This window comes from Peromyscus leucopus, chromosome 7, assembly GCF_004664715.2.
Source record: "Peromyscus leucopus breed LL Stock chromosome 7, UCI_PerLeu_2.1, whole genome shotgun sequence".
Lineage (NCBI taxonomy): Eukaryota > Metazoa > Chordata > Mammalia > Rodentia > Cricetidae > Peromyscus > Peromyscus leucopus.
Window position 1 is genome coordinate 56,809,415 of NC_051069.1, and position 23,266 is coordinate 56,832,680.

The 23,266-nt window shown below is 42.8% G+C and overlaps 1 protein-coding gene across 1 annotated transcript in view; it reads right to left on the minus strand.

The window, feature by feature from the left end:
* Positions 1–55: 55 nt before the first annotated feature.
* The window catches only part of Maml2 (mastermind like transcriptional coactivator 2), a 321,796-nt gene continuing 298,585 nt past the window's right edge, over positions 56–23,266 (minus strand). Inside the window, exons 3-5 of the mRNA XM_028873111.2 lie at positions 11,889–12,092; positions 7,169–7,280; positions 56–3,758 (exon numbers count right to left, since the gene is read on the minus strand). Coding sequence (XP_028728944.1) covers positions 2,743–3,758; positions 7,169–7,280; positions 11,889–12,092 — 1,332 coding nt within the window. The 3' untranslated portion in view covers positions 56–2,742. The remainder of the gene's footprint in view (positions 3,759–7,168; positions 7,281–11,888; positions 12,093–23,266) is intronic.

Here is a 23,266-nt window from a genome sequence, read left to right on the forward strand (position 1 = left end):
AACATTGGTTATCCTAACTGTAATGCTGTATGACTTCATACAAAAAAACCACTTCTGAATTTTTAAACTATTTTTTTTACACATGGAATTACACACAATACAAAATACTTGTATTACAAGTTGAAATCTTTACATTCGTGGATTCAGGACAGCAATGCAGGCAATACCAGCACTTCACTTGGTGACTCATTTCATTGGGCCGAACACAAAGCCAAGAAGGAATTATTTGCCTACATTACTTTCTTGTCTCTGAATTTAAAAAAAGAAAGAAAAATGACTCCTACCTTCTCTGTTATATGTCAGAATGATAAACAATGTCAGCAATTAAGTAGTCTGGCATTTCTAGAAATGGGAATTTGGATCCCAATAGCTCTTACATTGTAAATCTTCAGGCGCTTACTAAGTTTGTCTATCAAATTGTCATTATCTCAGCTTTCAGGAAAATTACGTCATCTTTGGTAATAGGCTGCCAACAAACAGAAACTATAGATTACACCATCCCCCCAAAGAATCCTGTATTTTAATGAATAGCTGAATAAATAGACATTAATTATGAAATTCACATTAAGATAGAAGAAAAACGAATCATTCTGTTTGCTTTGCCTCTTTGAACAACTGGACAGCTATTACAAAATGTACTATTTGTGTTAGGGTGAAAACAAGCTGAATTATGGGGGCTGCAACTGAGAAATCCTGCAGATATGTACAGTAATCTGGAGGAGCTACAAAATAACCTGTTTATATACACACTGTTTTCCTCTCTTTCTGCATGGAGAAACATTGTTTTGTATAATGGGCAAACACGCAGGAGAACACGTGCTTCGGGGGCTGATACAATATGCACAGCAGAATAATCAAGTAAGACAAGAGAACTATGGGCGTTCTAAAGAATTTAGAGCTGGAAAACACACCAGCGGGGAGGGATGGAAACCTGGAATGCTTTCATATTGAGGTTTCAGAACATAAATTCATCTCACAAGCCTCTTGGTAGTTCTTAAAAGTTTCCACTCCATCACCTATGGTTTAAGTGTAGAGCTAAAAATAAACCATCGTATTATACAAAACTTTGTATATTAGCATACAAAAGGTAACAATTTACTTTTTGTATAAAATATAACCTTTCGATAGTATATTTATTTCACATATGTATAAATATAATCCAAAGAATATGTTTTAAGTATTTCTACCAAAATATTCTTTACAAAAGTTTACAAAAACAAGTAATTTATTAATATTTACAAATCAGCACAGGAAAGATTCTGGGCCAGCGATATTGGTGCAGCGGAAAAGAAGGAGAGAGACTAGAAGAGGGCTTTATGGAGCTTTAAAAACGTGTTCCTTTTCTGAACAGATTTGTGAAGATTTGGTGCTTCAAATGACTTGAGTTAAATCACACTTGATATTTAAGTGTGTGAATGTATATAACTCAAAGGTTGAGAGTAGCCTTTGATCCTCTGGATTTAGGAAAGTGGTGGTGGTATCTTAGAGCCACCTCAAATCTGTACATCTCCTCCACTCTTCAGTGGACACAGATGTGGGCACTGAGTTCAGTGACCCCCAAAACCCATGCTGTGCTATAGCACTCAACCCTGAGGGAGGAAACCTGGCACCGCACTGTACGGCAAAGATTCACCATATCATGAATGGAGTGCATGGATGGCTACATACAGACCACACTGGGCTCAGCTCTTGACCCAAGTACAAGTACTATGTCCAAGTAAGGCTCTATTGTCTCTCAGTTATGATTTCCTCTAAACTCTGAAATAGCTCTGTGCCAACTCTCATACCCTTCTCCTGTTTCTTATCTCCAGTCAAAACAGGACACTCTAATCTTCTCACTCTGATCAAAACTTTCATTTTTTATAAACAAGTCTCAGGCTACCAAAAAATAGGAGGACAAGGCTCAATTCCATTCTGCTTGGGAACAGGTCAGTGGGCCTCAATCACAGCTAGAAACACCTCTCGGTATTTCTGCCCGTGCTTGTCTCCTACATGGCAAGGTTCGATTTTTTGGAGTGAAATTTGATGTAGGCAACTGTGCACTGATATTTCAGTGTGGTCAGGACAAGCCCGGTTATCTGCAGAAATCGGTAGGGAAGCCCCATTCAAGTTGTAAGCCCTGCATTCCTCTTTTATCTCAAGACACAGCATCCCACCAAAATATAAAATGTGGGAAAATTACAAAAATGGGGAATGCATCTAGGAAAAAAATCATAGAATCTGCTGGATGGCTTCCGGGTTTTCTGGTTCTCTCTTACTCCAAACAACCATAAAACATTTCAATCTTTCCTGCAAGTTTTAGGAAAAGTAAATGGAGGGATAGTGGAGAAATCAAAGCATATTTATCTACTAGAGCAGACAGCAGTCTGTTGCCTGTTGCTCAGAACAAACACCTGTCTACGGTATGGGATTGAAACAAGTCTCAAGTTCCATTGTATTTCCTTCACCGGGAAAAGGAACTTGGGAAGACCATTTTACATAGTTAATTACACATCAACATCACAGTTGTGTTTGGATAAACTAGATAACACATCCTGATGTTCAGGCAGGGAAAAAGGATCCCAATGTTTTAATATCAGGCTCGAGATTTTTTAAAACAAGCACACGAACCAGAATGTTTATCGTTGTGGTTACTGCCAGCTTTCCGTATTGATGCCTGTGGAGCACCCGATGTCAACAGTTTGGCATTACAGCGTCCTTAGAAAGCACTATTGAAGCCTGCAAACCACCTTCCATTTCTCCTTAGGAATTGCTTCCCAGGATTTCATCAAGGTTGATGTCTTTCATCCAGTCATCATTGCCAGGCTCTGTCTTCAGTAAAGAATCAATGAAATCAGCATCACTGTTTAGTGCAGGGCCCATGCTGTCAGTCTGCTGGCTGAGGAAGTCGAAAGCTAAATCGCTGCTGTGGTCAGTTCCTTGAAAAGCCCTGGAACTTTGGTTGGATGAAGGAAAAGTGTTGGGCGTCAGGGATGGTGGCTGGTTGGTGCCTGTCCGCGGCTGACTCAGTCCTGTTCCTGGTGGACTCATATTAGACAGACTCTGTGAGCCCAGCTGGTTAGGTCTGAGGTTCAAAGCCCTGAGTGGACCAAGCGTTTGCCCATTCAGTGTCTGATTCATTTGGTTCATAGGTCTCATTGGCACTGCTGGCGTTAATTGGCTGGGGGGTGCCACGGCCCTCTGGGAAAATGGCTGGCTCCCCACTCCTGGTTGCAATGACTGGTTTGGGGTATAAGCTGCAGGTGTCGCTGTTGGGAAGCGGGCACCTGTGGATTTGAGGGCTTCCTGTTGTTTGGCTGTTACATCTTGGGAAGCCCAGTTAGTTGCTGTCGTGTTGGATGTGATCATGACAGTTGATGACCTCTGGGATGGCATGCCTGCCAAACTGTGGGCCAAATTTGGCCTTAGTTGTTGTGAACTGCCAACAGATGCAGCTCCGAAGGTGGCCACGCTGTTGCCGTTAGTTGCCCCTAAGGGAGATGGCCGTGGCATCAGAGGGTTGTTCTGACTTGTCATCAGCTGGGCTGTGTTTCTCTGTTGGGTCAGCTGATTCATTGCTGAAGTGACATTGAATGTGCCAGGCTGGCTACAAGGCAGGTTTCCATACATCCCCATGTTCTGAACTGCTGTGGATAACAGTGGCATTCTCATCCCGTGAGATGTAGACATGAGGCTGGAGTTTGGAGTTAAAATGGCGTGTGTTGAAGCTGGGTTTGTCAAAGCCTGGTTAGAGTTTAAATTCACTGTGGAGGAGCCACCTAAGGCAGAGAAGAGAATATATTCATTCATGACAGTATGGCATCTCCTGGTGCAGCTTGCAAGAACTTATTGTTAGACAAATAACACAAGAAACATACTGTGTAAAAAGAACACGAGAGATTTGGGATAAAACATTTCCCTAGGCCACTCCTAGGTTAAGAGTTTACACATCACAGAAAGAAGACTGAAATAGAGTGGTTCTATTTTATAGTTTTCATTTTGTTTTCTGAAGTCATTGAGGTGATAATCAATCTTTCATTTTGAATTACTTTTATTATGTTCCAAGTTCGAAGACTACAACTTTGATTAGCTAGCTGTCATGAAATCCAGGTTACTCTTCACCCCAGGGTCCAAATGAGAAAGTGGGGGATAAATCCTATTCACGACTACTACACTAATATTCCTAACTCTCGGCCTGGAAAACCATGTCTCCTTCTTTTTCTGCATCATTCTCATCAAGAAGATGTTATGAGTGGCTTCCCTGCGTCTGAGGGCAAAGTCTCATCTCTTTACGAGTCCTGAATTGGATGTAATCTGTGCTTTGGTGATTGTTTCCATGTGGGAAGCCTGCTGGAAGGTGTGCACTTACTACTGTACTGCTATTGAATACCCCACCAGCCACCTTTGTTCATCTATCTCCTGCTCCCATGATGCCCCTTAGCCTGCCCCCCTCCTCCCCCCGCCCCAACCCTATATTTTCTTCAGGCCAAGCCTGAAGCTCTCATTTGAAGTTTTTCCTAATATCCTAGTCTCATTTCTTTGGAGGCCATTTTCTGCTTGGTTCTTCCACTGACCACTGATGCAATCCACCAAGCCTCAAGAGGGCTGCCAGTTAAACTGATGCCTGTCAACAGTTGATTGAATATGGGGCAATAACTGGATCCCAGGCTGCTGAACAAGATGGCTCCATACAACAGACAGTGACTAATAGATGCACTGAAATATCCCTGGCTCAGTAAGGTAGAAGTCACCCTGAGAAAGCAGCTTGAGAGGCAAAAATGGAGGGAGAAGTTACCTTAGATGACAAACTCCACAAGGGTAGGCATTTCCTGTGGTTTTTGTTTACAGTTGTATTCCAGGTCCAGTGGCTGACAGAGTTGGTGTTCAACTCAGTATTGAATAATTTAATGAAGGAGATTGAAGGAAGGACAAAACCCAGAGAAAGATAACTCTCATGAAGATATTGAAACAGAGCTATACACACATGTATGAAATAAGAGTTATGTGAAGAGCATGCCCACAAGTGACCACTTAGGATATCCCCTGTTGCTACGATGCATAACCCAAAAGTCAAGGCCAAGATAACACTGTAGTTTTTCTCTTTACTGCAAGAAACATCCTCATCTAGACCCACATGCTCCTCCAAGGCAGGAGAGTGTCTTGTACCTCCTTTCACAGGATCCTCTACTGTCTAGTGTACATAAGAAGTTTTAAGTTGGAGATGTAGCTCAATGGGAAAATGCTTGCCAAACACAAGCAAGACCCTGGGCTCAATCTCTCTTCCCACCAAAAGAACTATTTCTGGACTGATGTTGAAATTTAAAGGAATATGAAAGAGTTTGTTTTGTTGTTACTTGTTTTATTCTCAGAGGGCATATGAAGTAAAATACCCCAGAGCAATGACTCTTACCACTGGGGGTTGGCAGCGGTAGGCAGACTTTTCTCAGGAAATGCCCATTTTATTTGGAAGGAGCCATTGGGTGGGTATCCTTGTCCTGTCCCTGTCTTCCTCTGAATCAGAGTCTCGATATTTACAGCAATGTGTCCATGTGACAAAGCACAAATCTTGAGTCTTCTTGCTGATGGAAAATCCATGGGAACACATTCTGGCTAGCAGTAAAAGTGAGTGGGCAGGAGTCCCAGAAGTCTGCTTTATAAGGGGACGTGGCCCCTCCAGGAAGCTACTTACCTTTCCCCCTTTCCTTTCCCTGCCTGCAAAATGGACATGGAAGTTCCTGATGTGGTGGCTACAGGGCCACCCTGAGGATGGGAGCCACACGCTAAGGAAGCAGGAAGAAGCCTGGACTCTGGTGAAACTGGAGAGGTCAGTTCTGGACTCCCATCCTCCATATTCTTGTACAAGAATGGGAAAAGAAACCTTTAACTCCTACCTGGAAATGTGTATACTATTTTCAAAGGCTCCCAGGCTCCCTAAGGCCTGTTGATTGCCCATGGCATGAGGCCATGTGAGGCTCCACATCAGATCTCCACTGTCTTTGAGGACAACCAGAGAACTCAGTCTTTGCATTTAAACAAAATCATCTCAAGAGATGGAATACATACTCCCATTTCTAATTTCAGTGGAGAGAGACAACCAGTTGCACTTTGAGACATTTGAAAGAATTACAGCAACCTATTTAAAGCATTTGTAACAGGACGGAAGATAGGAGTGTCCACAGCCTCTCGCTTTGTAGAGAATATTCTTGATGCCTTCTTGGACAGATGTAGACATGTAAAAAAAAGAAAAGAAAGTGGAGAAACTGAAGACAGCACCTTAATGTAACAAGAGAAACCCGAGTCATTGGTGGCGGTGTCTCGGATAGTGGCTGCAAAGGAAGGAGTGGGAACAGCATGGGCTGTTTGAGGAAGGTTCTTTGGGGTTCAGAGGAGAGATTTTACCACAAGTACCCACCCTGTTTCATGAGAAAGAGAGTAAGTAAAAACCTCTATTTTGTGACTTAAATAGAACAGAAATATGATTTGCTTTTAATTTTTCCTTGTTGACAGGGTGATTTGTCTCTTGAGAAGAATACTTGGGGAGATGGGCTCAGAGTAGAATGAGGAAAGATGAGGTTCTATGCAAGTTTCTATGTGATGTTCTGAAAGGAGCTATTTTTACTTAACCTTATACTGCCTGGGCCAAGGTCACCACGAGGAGGAAGAGGAGGAGTAGTGAACACAGCAGTTAGAAAATCTTCAGGTTTTTTTTTTATTTTTCACAAATAATTGGGAAAATAGTGAACATGTGAGCACAGAGCATAGAGAGTAGTGAACATGTGAACACAGAGCATGGAAAGTAGTGAACATGTGATCACAGAGCATGGAGAGTCGTGAGCATGTGAAGTGAACATGTGAGCAGAGAGCGTGGATAAGCAAGAACTCATCACAGGACTAAGTGTGTTCTTTTTGAGGGTGGAGGGATAAAGACAAAATCTCACACCATAATCCGGGCTAGCCTGGAATTTACTATGCATCTCAGGCTGGACTGGCACTCACAGTGGTCCTCCTGACTCAGGAGTGCTGGGATCATGGTGTAAGTCGGGGTTCTGCATGTCGTTTGGACCTGAGTTGTGTGGAGTTAGTGGGAGGTTTGTCAAGATGGATTACCCCGATGAGGAGAGAAACAGTAGAAACGTAATAGTTTTTCCTTTTCATGGTTACGGTTTGCATCAGTTTTGAGAACTCTTACCAGAATACTGCGCAGCTGGCTGCAGGCTGCCTGGATTTCTTCTTTGGTCTTTGTAGTCTGGGGGCGGCCTTGTCAGATGCCGGCTCATCTGGTCCTGAGGGGAAATTTTCTCCTTGAAAATACAAATGAAAACACTGAATTGGGTGAACACTTTTTCATTTACAGAAGTCTGTACGACGTTCAAAAAGGTGCAAATACAAGAGCAATTTTGTCTGGGCATGGTGGTGTGCACCTGGAATCCCAGTACTCTGGAAGCAGAGGCAGGAAGGTCACAGTTTGAAGCCAGCCTGGGCTATCTAGTGAGAACTTGCCTGAAACAAACTGAACTATTCCTCACCATGGGTTTCAGATTATGATTTATTTGGTAGTGAAAATTCAGAGACGGATCTTCCGACTGGAATCACTTCCTAGATGGAAGTGCCATTTTGCTCCTCCACAGATTTCAGCTCCTGCTTTGTGTCTACTGAGCATGCTCGTCTCCTTCATTTTGTAACTAGACTTCAATTATAACAAAATGTCTGTGGGTTTGGGGGTGGCACTTCGCGTTTTATGTTGTAGCATGTCTGATAGCATTGGTGTCTATATGTAACTCTGTCGTCATAGACTTTGGAAAATAGTTTTTGAGATAAAATGGAGAACACCCAGGCTTTCGGTGATTTGATCTGGCAGTTAGGCCTTCTCTCCTCAGAAGAGATGTCAAGAGATTTACTGGAAGTATGCACAGCACTTCCCCTCTACCTGTGCTTAACAAATCTTCGAGGTAAACGTGGTTATTGTCATGTAAAAGAGGACATGCAAGTTGCATTAGGCTAAGGAACTTGCCCAGAGCCACACAGTAATACAACAGATGCCACTTCCAGAGTTAGGAACGCAGGATCCTTCATGCCACTCAGTACAAAGACCTTCTCAGTGTCCTGTTTGAAAAACAGAATGTTCCAGAATCAGCTACCTTTAGATTCTTTTATAGGTCAGTTTGGGTGGTAAGAGAGGAAATAGGGACATCTGTTTATTTGGCCAACGCCTTGGCTGACCTTCAGGAACATTCCCACCGCTGTCATTACTTAGAGCAGCAAGGAGCCATTGCTGTCTCTGGATGGCTGTGAGAGAGCCAGGTGACCTAGCCAAGTGGAGTCTTGTCCTAGACTGAGGGAAGTAGCTGTTATCCCATAGCTGGAAAGGGGATCACACAGTGACCTTGCTTGTTTTCAGATAAAATTACAAAGCGGCCTGTTTGGTCTTAGTTTATCATGACATCAGAATAACCCTGTCTGAGGTTGGCATGTGTTAAGACTATATGTTGTACAGGGAACAAGATGCCCAGCTATGCCCCTCCTACCAGCTCGAGATAGGGATTCCTGCTTTTTCTCTTTCTTGGTGTGCTTGGGAAACTTTCTGGAATGACTTCAGTGTAATTCTGTATACACTATAAAGCAATATCCATTTTTAAAGATAAGAATAATTGGCATAGGTAGAGACCAAGGACTGTAATTATAGGAAAGTCAATACACAGACAACTGTAACAGACAGATGAGGCCATTAGCTGGGGCCAAGCATGCGTTTACACCACTCAGATTCCTCACAGCTTCTGCCCAGCTCTGACATTTCCTAGTGGGATGTGTGTTCTCTAAAAGGGGCAGGAGAGAGCCTTAAAATAACAACAAACCAAATCCATTTCTTGTTTCTAAGAAAAAAACAAACTTGAAAGACTCATAGAGTGTTTTTGGACACCAAGTAATTCATATAAAACATAATTTTGATGAGCTAAGCGTAAATGAATCAGAAACATATGGATTATGTTTCTTCTTTTAAACTTGGGTTTACAAATTAAGGGAAAAACTGGTCAGTGAAACTCCTTTTTTTTCGGGGAGGTGTTGCCCAAACACTAATTGTTTAAGAGCGAGCCTGGGGTCTTTCACCAACCCAATGTGTCTTTGAGCAAGCAACCTGTTGTAAACACTTGTGAAAACTGACAGTTCTGATTTTTAAGTCAAGAATGGGACTTTGTGAAATCTCTTTTCCAAAAAGCATTTTTCATGTGTAATTAGGTGTTACTACTGTTCGTATGATGACAGCGCTTGTGCGTGTGTGTGGGTGCGTGCCTGTGTGTGTGTGTGTGTGTGTGTGTGTGTGTGTGTGTGTGTGTGACAATTAGTCCTTTATTCCCAATCACACACTGTATTTCAAATCCAGATTTACTTAATATATCTTAAGGATGCTGCAATCAGGCTCCAGTGTAAATTCACACCTATCATGGAGATCACCTCTGTGTAAAATGAAACAAACTTTTCATCATGGCCCAACCTCTCTTGCTTCAGTGATATCTGTCTTGCTTTGGTTTCCTTAGCCATAAAAATGTAACATTTAGGAAGTTCTAGGATCTCTTTCATATTCCTCGTGTAAGGATGAACCTTTTTGTACTGCAAAACCTCAGCATGGTGCCTGGCACACTGGAAGTATATAGTACGTGTTAGTAATGATGATCAGTGTAGTAACTGCTACTCATCTTACTCGTGTGTGTGTGTGTGTGTGTGTGTGTGTGTTTCACTGGTGGGAGAATGGTAGAGAGTAAGTCTAACAAACTTTTATGAAAAAGACGCCTCTATTTAGGTGCCCATCTGGCCTTGCCAAGGCCTTGAATGACTACAAAGCGTATGCTAATGTAAAGGGGCATCAAAGACTCCTTCTTCCTGGATATGCTAAGGAGCGTAGGCACCCTCGATGGCATCCAGACAAAGAGAAGTGTGGAGGCTTTGTAACAACCACAGAAAGTGCAGTTCCCTTCCCATTCATCTCACCCCTGCCCTTTGCACCTGTCCAGTCAACAGCGGCTCAGTGGGAGCCAGGCTAGCACCATTGCCAGGCCCCCAAGATTGTGTGTCTCGCTTTTCATCAGGGGCTTTTAATTGAAGCAGAAAACCCGGAAACTCCATCTTGTAAAACTAATCAAATTTGCAGTGTCCATGGGAATAATAAAAGTCTTGCCAGGAAGTCCGTTTGAAATGGCACGTTCTTTCCTCTTCCCCCTTGTTTCTAGGCAATTCAGGTTATAAAGATAAAAGACAGGGAAGAGGAAGGAACAGGTGTGAGCCCAGATTTCAGACACCTGTAGCATAAGCGCTCACACTTGTCTTTCCTTTAAAGACACATGTGACTCCTACATTTGCTATTAGTTTTACCTAAAACTAACCAGTAAATACAAATACAGGGCTGCCTCTCTTGGTCTTTGGTCTGCTCTCTGCCTAAAATGGTGGACTCTATATACTGTAATCTTACCATGTCAAAGCCAAATTTTAACTCATTTGGGGAGGTAATTTGCCAGATTTCCAAACTGGAGCTGGACATTCTCTCCTACTGGCCTCTGTTTTTAGTTGGATGCAAACCTGAACACATTGTTTCTTCTTTAAAATCAGTTGCCTTTTAGGTGATGTGACTTAGCAAGCCTCTTCCTCTGGCCTCCGTGTCCTCCACTCCTCCATCCTTGGCCATACTCTGTGCCTTGACAGTATGTCTGTCCTTTGTGTACCTGAGCCATGAGTGTGCTGATCTCTGGACCAGGATGACCCCTACTCTTCCTCCCAAATCCCTCCTCACCTTCTGATCTTTAGTAGATGGAACCTTTTCTCTGATGCCATTTCTAGCAATTTCTACAGCGTAGCAATTAAGCATATGCATTACAATAGTCTATTTATTTGATGTCCACAGTGGATTCTGGGCTCCATTAGGGCAACAAGAGGAAAAGGAACTATCTTGCTTGTGGCTTGTATTTTCATGATCTTTCAATATTTATTGAATATTCATGGTGTTTATAACACTTGACATTTCTGGCTGTTTCTACAAAGGTTCTTGAGTATAAAATGATTCGGTTGACTTTTCTCATCTGCAGCGCTAGGGATCAAACCCAGGACCTAACGCACACTGGGCAAACTCTCTACTGCTGAGCTGCATCTCCTGACCTTGCTTCCCCCTCTCCTTGGGTCTGCTAGCCCTCGACTGTTTGGCTTTGTCCCTTTTGATTTCACTGGGCTAGGGAGTTTGAAAGGAGAGGGTGTGGCAGTCTTAGTCAGTGGAGTTTGGGTCAGATGATGTCTGAGGATCCAGAGGAATGAGTAGATAAGTACTGAAGCAAGGCTAGAGTTTGGGTGGTGTGTGGGGAAAACAACCTGTGGTTCTTAAAAGGTCAGGCCAACACGGTGAACAGGGAAATTTATTTAAAGTGTCTTCTTAAAAACAGACCCTCATTCTGAGATGCTTTGTTTTTTGGGAAGCCAAATCTTGGAGGTGAAACCCCATGCCAGCCTTTAAAAATTCCCTTTAAAACTTGTGTGCCTCTCCAAATCAGTTTGGAGTTGCGGTGATTCAAGTGCAGTTCACTCTTTCCACCCCTTGAGGCTGGGAACAACTGAGATTTCATTTGCTTCATTCAAATACCCTGCTGGCCACAGACATTCCTGGACTGGGCAGGGCTAGTCATCGAGGGGCTGTGTACTCCATATGCCTAGCAGCTGGTAAATCAGGTTTTTTGTTTTGTTTTTTGTTTGTTGGTTGGTTTTCTCCCCTGCATTTTAAATGGCTGGATTTAGTTTCTCTTCCACCCACTACACCCTCACTGCTGTCACATAAGTAGATGAAGAGAACACAGCAAGAAAGAGAAGTGCAAAGGGACACTTTAGATCTCCAAGGTCAAGAAGTTCACACCATAGAAGTTAGGAGATAGCTTTACCGAGTCAGCCAGAATCTGCTGCTGCAGGAGAAGCTGCTGCTTCGGCTCCATGGCTGGCCTCTGCAGGCTCTGTTTCTTCCCCATCATTTGCTGATTCAACAGAGACTGCTGAGAGTTCATGTAACCACTTGCAGTGTTTGGATTTGAGCAGGCGTTGGGACTTGGACTGGGGCCTGTGCTCTGGCCTGCCACAGTGTGTTGATCCTGAAGAAGAGAGAGGAGCAGGGAGAACTACTGTGAATCAAATACGACACAGGGAGCACAGAGATATTAAGGCTTAGATGCCAAACAGTTTCGTCTTGCTGGAGATCAAATTTGGTTAATGTGTTGCACATCTGGAGAATTGCTTTTGAAATGCAGAAGAAATGGTTGCATAACATGCAAACAGAGCAGGTAGGTGAATGGTGGCCATTGGATACACTTCCATCTGACCCTTACGGTAGAGTCTCCTCATTTCAGGAGGGGTTTATGGAACCTCATAGAAAACTACCATGAAGATACACAGTAATGCCCTCAACTTCTCAGAAGCAAAAGCACCACACAGCAACACCATTTGAAGTCAGTGTGCATTTGTAATTTCTGATCCGACTACAAAAATGGGGCTTCCAAGCAGATAGCATGTGCCTACAGCAGATCAAAACAGGAACTGTCATGAAGCCTGAGTACTAGGATAGTACACCATTCTTGGGAATTATCTCCTCCTTTATTCCATTTTGTAAAATGTTATCCACTAAGCTCCTTCTAAAGGAGGAGAAAGCTGTCAGTCTGAAATCCAGTACAATTGGAAACCTGATCGTAATAGCTTCCTCAACAGCAAAGGGATCTAGGATAATCATAAGGACAGCCAGACGCCAAAACTTAACCCACAGGACAGTCACAGCATTCAGGGCTTTCTGACATTTACCCAATTCTCCCCCAAATGAGCAAGAACTTGTGTTTCCATCTCAGTTTTGCAGATGAGATATCTGAGCTGAGGAAGACCCTGGAGCTGTAAGTGTGAGAGTGGAGGAGGGTTTGAAGCCAGCTCAGCCGACTGAGGATGCTCCCTCTCAACTGCAGGGTGATGCTGCTCTGAGCTGAGACTGTCGCCACTGGAGAGAGACTTTTCATGAGCCATGTACCCACACAGTCATCTTCCTGTGCCTTGCTTTCTATTTGAAATCCATATGGCCCTTGGCGTCATTGACTCCCATGTGTCTCACAAGCCACTGCTAGGAATGCGGACTTGAGGACAAGCGCTTGAGAGCCCCTGGCAGGGTGGCATAGGGGAAGATCTGAGCTGAGTGTCTGGGGGGAAAGCAGAGTTGGAAATACATGGGGGATCGAGGGCTGAACCCTTGGGGCTCCTCAGATAAAGGAGAGGGAAGCAGAGTCTGTGGTAGGAAGAAGGAGATGGGGCTGAGGAGTGTTAGGACCCCTGGAAACGGCAGTGGAAGGAGTCGAGCCCAGAGAGAAGGCGCTGGAAGCAGAGCTGGACCTCTGCTCTCTTTCACCCCGAACCGTCTATTCTAAGACATAACCTGAAGTTTTATGCAAGGCTTTGAGAAAAAATATTTCGTGTCTAAAATAAATGATTGGAAAACAGGTGGGAAAAACCCTGCAGGACTGTTTTGATCACTTTGAACGGCTGTGTAGTGAACACAAGCAGGAGCTCTAGGGAGCGGCTCATCCCAGGCCTTGCCTTAATTCGGGCACTTATGAGGTAAGAGGTCCGGCAGAAGCGAATCAGCTTTCCTTCTCTGTAAGATGGGGACAGGGACGATGACAATGGTACTGAGGTAGTGACATCACAGACTCCCTGTGAGAACAAGAGGGTACAATGGCTGGCTCCCAGGAATGCTACCAGGATGCCCACGCATAGCTATTATGATATTTCAAGAGTGCATTTTTATTTTTATCTCTTTACTTTTGAAGCAAATAAGTCAGTCCTCACAGATCACTGAAAGCTGTCTGTGACGAGTTTATCAGAGATGCAGAGTTCAGTTGAAACTGGAAGGGGACACATACATCTGCACCCCCAGCACACACACGAGCTCACCACATACACTGGTAGGTTGTCCAGACACCAGTGCAGGGCCCCTCCCCCATGAACAATGGCAGCCCTAACTGGACTCAGAGGGTTGTTAATAACACAAAAGAGGAGAACATAAAATTGGGAGGGACAGGGACTGAGCGGTAGATAGATAGGATCAAACTACATTGCATTAATGTATGAAACTTTCAAAGAATAAATAAAAAAACTCAAAGAAAAGCGATGGACAGTGTGTTTGGTGTTGGCAGAACTGGTGAGCTTCACAATACTTTCCAGAGAAATCTGGAACAACACCCATCTCTGAGATTTATAAAAGATGTGCATGCCAAGAAAATGCAGCTCTTTTTCTCTCTAATCAAACAGATGGACTGTTCTAAATTTAGTCTCATTCCTAGACAATACCAAAAATATGCTAGGACCCTTTTCCCTAGAATCTCAAGTGTTGTCCAGATTTGAAACTAGTGCCCTGGTGTGGGGGAAGGAGAGAGATAAGTCCTTTTGGAATTTTGTGGATTTTTCCCCTTTGAACTTGTAGCTCATAGACCTTACCATGGTACTCTTACACACTCCTTCAGTTTGTGATTGAAGTCACATTTAGCTGCTGTCACATTTTCTGCCCTTATGTTAGCTGTGAAACACAAGACACCTCCTTCACAGACATGCCTTCATTGCCAAGATGTTGTGCAAACTTCAGTACATAAAATATTTTGAAAGAAAAATATGCTCCAATGCAGTGGCTCTGGGTTCCACAGCCAGCCTTACTGCTTCCCCCAGACTCAGCCACGAGAACTCAACACCATAGAAGTCACCTGGTTCTCCCGCCCCCCAATGCAGCCTTCCCTCTGGAGGGCTCATGAAAGTCATAGTAAAGCTGGCATGCCCTCAGCTTCCACAGTTGTGTGTGTGTGTGTGTGTGTGTGTGTGTGTGTGTGTGTGTGTGTGTGCTTGTGTGGCTGTGAATGACTCACGCCATTTCCATTGATGGAGTGCTTTCTACCACAGAGAACCCGAGAGTCTAGAGAAGTTGGAATCAAAGACTGATTCAGTAACAAGCACAAACACACAACTGATTAACATAATTAAGTCCCTCTTTCATTCATGTTTTTTCCTGTTTTCAGCTCTAATGTTTGATGCTAACCTACCCTGTCTTCAATTCCACTTAGTATATAGTCACAGGTTTTCCTACCTGTGGTGTACACGTATGTTGAGATTATAGGTGTGCACTCTCACATCCAGCTTTAGAATGCACACACACACACACACACACACACACACACACACACACACAATTTTCTACTTTAATGTTTTTAGATTATAATTTAGTTACAGCATTTCCTCTGTCCCTTGCCTCCCTCCAAATTCTCCCATATACTGCTCCCCACTCTACTTCAAATTCATGACGTCTTTTTCAGCAATTGTTATTGAATGCTTATATGTATTTGTATACACATATATGCTCCTAAATATAGCCTGTTGTGCCTGTGTAATTTTACTTGTGTGTATATTTTCAGGCATGACCATTTGGCACTGGACAACTAACTGGTGTGTTCTTCCCTGGGGAGACCACTTCTCTCCCCCCAGCTTGCCTCAGTTGCCTGTAGTTCATGGTGTAGGGGTTGAGGCTGCAACTTAGAATACATATTCAACAAAACAGTTTGTATGAGGAAAATGTAGAGGCAAAGCTTGGCAAATGGATCTTACTTTAGCAAAGAATCTTATCCATTGTGGCCAACACATGAGTAATCTTTCTAAAAGATGCTACAAGATAAAAATGATGTGCTTAGTTATGTGTTTCAATGTGAAACAAGGATTCTGTCTGTCAGGGAGGGCTGACTTTAGCCCAAGGTGGGAAGTGGGTGGATTAGACAGCAAGTAAAGGAATCCTCCATTTCCTTGAGAGACGGTGGAGACGGGAGGAGGGCTCATTGGCTTTAGTCACTGCTAGAACAGTTTTGTGAGCTGTACAGACACACAACAGCATTTACAGAGGTCTCAAAGTTTGAAAATAAGTATTGTTCTCTTGTTATTTTAAAAATAGCTAAAGAATATTTGTTATTCTATGCATCTGATTAAAATGGCTTTCGGTGTCTCTAATTTACAAGGAGGATATTTAATGATTTTCCCCTTACAAACACGAAGTCCTGCAAGTTACTAGAGATCCCTGGGAGTGTTTTGGCTGGGATGACTACCCTTTCTTTTTCTTGGCTTCCAGAGCTAGGCATCTGCAATTTGCAAAACAAATTCAAGATAAAGTGCCCAGCTGGGCAGGACTGTACAGTAGAGCTCACAAACTGGTTTGCTAGTCAATCCATCTTCCTTCTCTCCTCCCTTCTTGCTTTCCCTGTCTCAATGAACTAACTGCTCAACTGTTCCCTCAGGCTATTCATCTTAGGCACTGTCTGCTGATAAAGCCATTTATTTATCTCTCTGCCCGAGAAACAAGCTGCCTGAGCTGTTCTTTCGGGTCCCCTCTCGCTGGCAAGGCTGTTCCTTCAAGCCATTTATTTGGGGTTTACGTGCCACAGAGGCTGTGGGCAGCTGAAGTGATTAACTGGCCCGAGTTTGACACAAGGACAAGGGCTGCAGAACGATTTGTCAGGAGACTACCTGGGATGGAGTTTGGAAACCGAAGAACTAAAAAGACAAGATACTCCTGTCTCAGGTTGGGGACTTCAGGACTCAGTTTCAGGGCTCAGCAAATGACACAGAGGACACCATAGCCACTGGCCACCTTTTTTTTTATTTTTTATTTTTATTTATTTATTTTTTTTTAAGTAAATACAATGCCACCAGAACAGGGCCCTGCACTTTCACTTACATATTGTCTTTGCTGCTTTCACATTATAAACGACAGAGTTCAAGAGTTGTGGCAGAAACCTCATGGTTTACAAAGACCCAAATACTTACTGTCTGGCCTTAACAGAACACGTTTTCCTGCCCCTTGCTCTACTTAGCCAAGCTATGCTAGAAACTTTGCTCTTCTACATTAAATGGGGGAGTAGAGCAAACTGAGTAAGTAACACTATCATGACATGTGTTTCCTTTTGTGACACCCTCACCAGCCCCCAGCATGCATGGCATATCTTGGGAATGGAAGAAACGTACAAAACTCCACATTTTAGATGAAGATTTTGTCCCAAAATCACATTTCTAACCAAAAGATGAAGTAAGTCTAAATCCTGGGAAATGTATTACAAAAAATACCCACTGGCTGCAGAGATGGCTCTGTGGTTAAGATCACTTGCTGTTCTTGCAGAGGTCCTGAATTCAGTTCCTAGCATATACCTGGTTATTCACAACCACCTGTAACTCCAGCTCCAGGGGACCTGACACCCTCTCTGGTCTCCATGGGTACACACATGCATGTGGGTGCATGCACACACATGGGCACACACATGGTACACATTAACTCATGCAGGCACACACACGCACACATTTTTTTTTTTTTTTTTTTTTTTTTTTTTTTTTTTTTTTTTATCTAGGGGAAAAATTCATTTACTTAAGAGGTCTGCAGCTTGCCTGATAGAAATGACTCTTTAGGTGTGTGTGTGTGTGTGTTCGTGTGGCAGGGTGGGCATGGTAGAGGAGTTTGACAAGGAAGGGAAATGTATTGAGCTTAGCATTTTTCTTTGTCCTTTGATGTAGTTCAGGAGGTGGATGCTTTTCCTCTGTAGGCCCCCCCACTCCCCCCACTCCCCGGCCTACTCAGCAGGAAAGTCTGAGCCTGAACGTGTAGTCTCCGCGGTTCCACTATGGATATGAGGCTTCCTTCAGATATTACCTAATTTTCAAGTCACCGGGACACTGCATCTATTCTTAGCCTTTGGGGTGGACAGCTATTATGGGTTGGCTGTTCCATGAGGAGGCAGCTCTGGGATGGACTTGGGCCAGGAACAGAACATCAGTGGGTCAGGGTGGAGTGGGAAAAATGTGGTCACTCGGGCAGGAATGAGACATTTTTCTTAAATGAGAAATGTTTTAGCTTTAGAAGGGCTCTTTGTGGTGGGCCTGAAATTTCTGCTTTGTAAGTTGGATTTTGGCGCTCTGTCTCTAGAGCAGTGGGTCCGAATGTGTTGTTTGGTTATGTTGCCCTGTGAAGATCTCACAAAGCCACCAGCTCTGCCCCCCCTCTCTCCACCACGAATACAGAAACCAACAACTGTTCTATTGTTTCAGGACGTTTATACATTCCCTAAATGTGTCCAGACCACCTTCAGACCTCAGGTTGTGAAGTTCACCCTCTGCTCATCAAATATTTGTTTTGAGCATAACGATACATCTTAGAGACAGAGCCACCAGCCAGGGACTGGGTATTTAAATGCAGAGCATATGGGGACATTTCTCATTCAAAGCATAATGGTCCTATCGGTCTGGAACATTCCTCCTCTGCTTCCCCCTCCCAGCTGATGCTGATTTTTCCTGGGCTCAATTCAAATGTCTATCGGGAGGTCCCCTCTGACTCCCCAAGGCTGAGGTGGGGAGGTTTTTCTGTGTCTGAGACAAAGGGCACTAGCCTGGGCCACAGTACTTGTCACCCAGTAGCACAGTGACTCCTTAGTTTATGCCTCTTTGTCTTCTAGCAATGTGCTTGGATGGCTGTGGCATGTTCATCAGGATAGTCTCTGGGCATGGTGGACTCTCTCTCTAAATGGTTCTTGATTTACAAAATGTGTATGAATGAAGAAGGAAGCAGCTCAGATGGAAACAAGGGCAGAATTCTCCGTCATAAGATCTAAGGTGGCCCCGTGCTGATTCTCCTCAGTGATCCCATGGAACTAACAGAGAAGGGAAAGTCAAGGGTGGAAACAAGGTTTTTTGTTTTTTTTTTTTTTTTTTAATTTTTTAATAAATTTAATTTTAATTTGCAGTTTCCCCTCCCTCCTCTCCTCCCAGTCTCTCCCCTAAACCCCCTCTGTTCCACCCCAAAAGGCTAGGCTTACAACCAAAAATATAAGTTGCAATATGGCTAAGCACCTCCCCATGTGTTAAGGCTGGGCAAGGTGACCCAGTATGAGGAGTAGGGTCCAAGGTCTTAATTTCAGTGTTTACAAATTGGTGTGTTACCACGGAGAGCCCCTGTGAAAAGGTGCTTGGAAGGGTGGGAGGAAAGGTAGCTCCTGTTTCCTACAGCAATGACATCAGAGATGGCAGCGGTGGCGGCAGTGGCGTGCGATCTGAGGTGACTACTCCCATTAGGAAGCTGTCAGAGTTTGCAAATCAGAAGCCCAGGTCATGTATCAGAGGTCTGACATCTCACTTAACCTCTATGATAACTACATTTTCATTATTATTCCATTTTTAAAGATGAGGAGATAAAAAAAAAAAAAACTTGTTCCAAAAGGCAAATACACAGAATATCCCTATTTTCTAAAAGTAGTTTGAAATGTGGGCAGCAGACGTAACTGGCTGAAATCCCAACTCCACTTTTCAACAAGCTGTATGGGGTTAACAATATCACCAGGAAATTTAAAAGACCAAACAGCACAAAGTGAGTAAAGTTCTTAGGATGCATCCAACTTCAGATAGACATTAATCTCTCTGCTTAAATTAACCTGATAGTTACTGCACATCATTTAGCTACATGACAACCAACAAAATGATATGGAGTTGATATTAATTTCAGATATACACCAATGAGCAATGATTACTCAATCCCTTTCACTTAATATAACTAGACATTACCAACACTGCTTCTACCAAATGAAACAAAACTGGGAAGTTGTATTTGTGGGCAATTTTATCATTGGTAGACTGTATCTCGTAAGTGGTGCAGACATTATCCCCTTAAATAATGGTGCCTCAAATGATTGCTGTGGGGCTCTATGATCACATCAGTTACAGCCTTTGCCTCACAAGGAGTGTAATGTTGGGGGTTTATTTGTTTTCATTTCACTTTATGTGGGTGTTTTGTCTGTGAGTATGTCTGTGTACCAATGGAGGCCACTGGATTTTCTGGGACAGCATTACAGATCACTGTGAGTACGGGTGCTAGGAATTGAACCTAGGTCTTTGGAAGAGAGCAGCTGATGCTCTTAACAGCTGTGCCATCTCTTTAGCCTTTTTTTTTTTTTTTTTTTTTTTAAAGCTAGAGTCTCATACAGCCCAGGCTATTCTCAAATTTACTATGTATCTAAAGCTGACCTTGAACTCCTGACCCTCCTGTCTCTACCTCCTGAGTTCTGGACCATCACAGATGTGTGCCACCACACCCAGCTAGCACAGACAGTGTTTGCTCTGGCTGAATACAGTTCCAAAGCTCACATTGAAACTTTATCCTCATGCTGGTATTAAGACGTAGGGTCTCTTGAAAGATGATGGAGTTCTGGGGGCTCCACCCCTGTTAAAGAACTAGAGTCCCCTTCTACCTTCTTCTGTCTGCCTGAGAGAAGACGTCACCCACAGAAGAGGTCTCTGCAGACAGCCATGTTGGTACCTTGACTTTAGAGATGCAGTTCCTAGTCTCTGCAAGTGATGGGATGATGGTGTTTTAACACTGCAGCACAAATGCACCAGGCATTGAGGAAAGCTAATATAAGTGCATTCTTGTAGGAATCTGTTCCTGCAAACTATGAACCTTGCTAATGTTAGTCTTTCTTTGTGATCTTATGTTTTTCAGCTTTTTAAAAATGTTTTTCAGCTTTAAGATGTGAAGTTTAGATTATAATCTTTAAATTTTAATCTGACAGAACAGTTGAAATTCCATTTGTACTCCATCAAGTGAGCAATAAATACCATTGGGAGAAAACAGTTCAATTTTTATTTCTCAGCTGAATCTAAAATATGATTTAACACCATGGTGTGCAAAGCTCTTGACTCTATTAGTGTGGAGTGGTAGTGCATACCTTTAATCCCATCATTCAGGAGGCAGAGCACAGAGGCAGGCAGATTTCTGTGAGTTCAAGGCCAGCCTGGTCTAAAGAGGGAGTTCCAGGACAGGACATGACAGCCAGGTTCTACACAGAGAAACCCTGTCTCAAAAAAATCAAAGAAAAAATCAAAGGGGGGAAAACCAAAACCAAAACTAACCTCTCCAAACAAACAAACAAACAAACAACAAAAGTTCGGCCTCTAATCAAGTAATAGATTGATTCAGGTGGGGTGAAAAGAAGTCTTTCTTCTCTTTCATAAATAAACAGAGGCTTGCAGTGAAAATGCTGGAGAAATGTACTGAGTGCCAGATATTTCACACACACAGATGCCAGAAAGCACAACGTAGAGTTGTGTAGCTCTGGTACTAACTTTTAAGTGATTTTTAAAAAATATCTATAATGTCTATCTTCTCCTTGATTCTGTATTTTTAAAAAAGCCAAAAAAAAAAAAAACAAAAAAAAAAAAACCCAAAACAAAACAAACAAAAATCCCCTACGATTTTCTAGGGATAACTTTTAAGTCTTGATTCTCTATTCTGTACTAAAATATACAAAACAAATATGAAATAATCTACACATGTTAATGTATTTCCTCTTAATAGAAATGGAGGACATATTCAATGTTATTGTCACGTTTACTGTATGGATCCCCAGAGGCACAGGCCGTGCACGCTGACTGGTCAACGTCTTCATGTTCTACGATGCCTTTGATAACCTTTGAGTCCTTTACTGTGATAGCCACACAGGACATTAGGAAAGAGCCATGCGTTGTCTGTTACCCACAGCACTAACGTTTCCCCTGAACTAGCAGACAAGCCACTGCAATGTGCTGCAATGGGACTTCAGAAAAGCCAGTGCTCCTTAAGACTCCAAGGGACATGCTTCAAAAGAGTAGAGACTGAATCAGTTCCCAGAAAATCAGGTTATTTACCAAATCTTATTGATGCAAATTATACAAATATATTTTTAATCTGCAGGGTACCACGGTAGCATTTTAGACAAAGGATAACCTTGAATAAAAAGTCTACTCAAACAATAAGGAAGGTCAGGGCTTTTTTGGTTTTATATTTTGACTAAATCAGCTGCACAACTGTCTACTCTGCTGTTACTTTGTAGCTACAACGCTAGAAAGAATAGGAAGAATTTTAAGATGCATTCTGTTGAGTGATAGGATTAGGGATCTCTCTCCCACTCTCTCAGAGAGAATATTTCACACTTGAAATTATTTGTCCAATAAGTCCAGGAACAGGTAAGTATTTGATTAAAAACCAGATGAACTTCACTTATAGCCCAATTCACAATTACCCAAGTATTAAGAAAGTAACATGAATACTGAAAACTTTTAGTAAAACTTTAAATACAAAAGTTGGTTATCACATCCAGTGTCTGAACTTGGAATGTTGGTTGTTGCTCAATAAAAGATCCTAGAGACATCATTCTGCTTGCCATGAAAGCCTGGAATGTAAATTCCATATTACAGATGAACATGAACTTGTAACCCCCATTTCTCAGCAATTTTGGGTAGGTTAGTTGCATTGGGTACTGAAACAGATTCTCGATTGGAATGGTAACTGTCCAGCTATTTTTCAGTTGGGTAAACATTTGTGACTTATGCTCCTAACTGCTGATCAAGAGAGAATGCACGGAGACTGATATACTGTGCTATTTCCAGGTTTACACTGTCTTATGCTTTCCAGCTCCGTGTGTCACTTTTGAAGAGAATACACATCTGGGGCTGCTGCAGCTCCATGGTGACTGGCTAGATTCAAATAACAGCTCATTTAGTATACAGTTAACATTTAAATCAAAACTATGACTAAATTTGAGCCAATTGGATCCTTTTAGAGTTTAAAACTATTGCTATTCAGCTATCCTGAGACAGAAACAAAACAAAAAATTAAAAACAACTTCCCCGTAAGATCAGCAGAGCTTGGGCCAAGCATCTGAAACGCCGTATCATTGAACAACATGGAGCTTAATCTCAACTATTACTGTACATGCATATTACCAAAAAAAAGTCGGTTTGAAAAGAATGTTTAAAAACTTCATCAGCTACTGTGGTTGTTTTGGCATCAGCAAGAAACAGCTGGATTATCTCACCCGAGGGCCTGATTTGCTTAATAGATTTTTAGCCGAGGTTCATCCTGTTCATCTGATTCTCCCACGGTACTCACTTCCAATTTTGTCTTGTAGAAACAGCTTCATCTACACCACTGGGTATCAGCATCATTTTTAAAAGTTGCCGTTTTCAAGGTATCAGGACAGCTTTAGCACTCTGTGTTTAAAAGGTGGCATATGAACGTTTTGAGAGTTAACTAAATCTATGTGTTTGGAGCTGAGTTGATACAAAACAACACTGTTAGACACGGTGATGTGACTTCTTAGCCTCACAGTGTTAGGAAGAGCAATTCGGTTGGTTCTGGGTAAGTAAATGCCACCGAATGTGACGATGGCGGACCTGTGGAGGATGCAGTCCT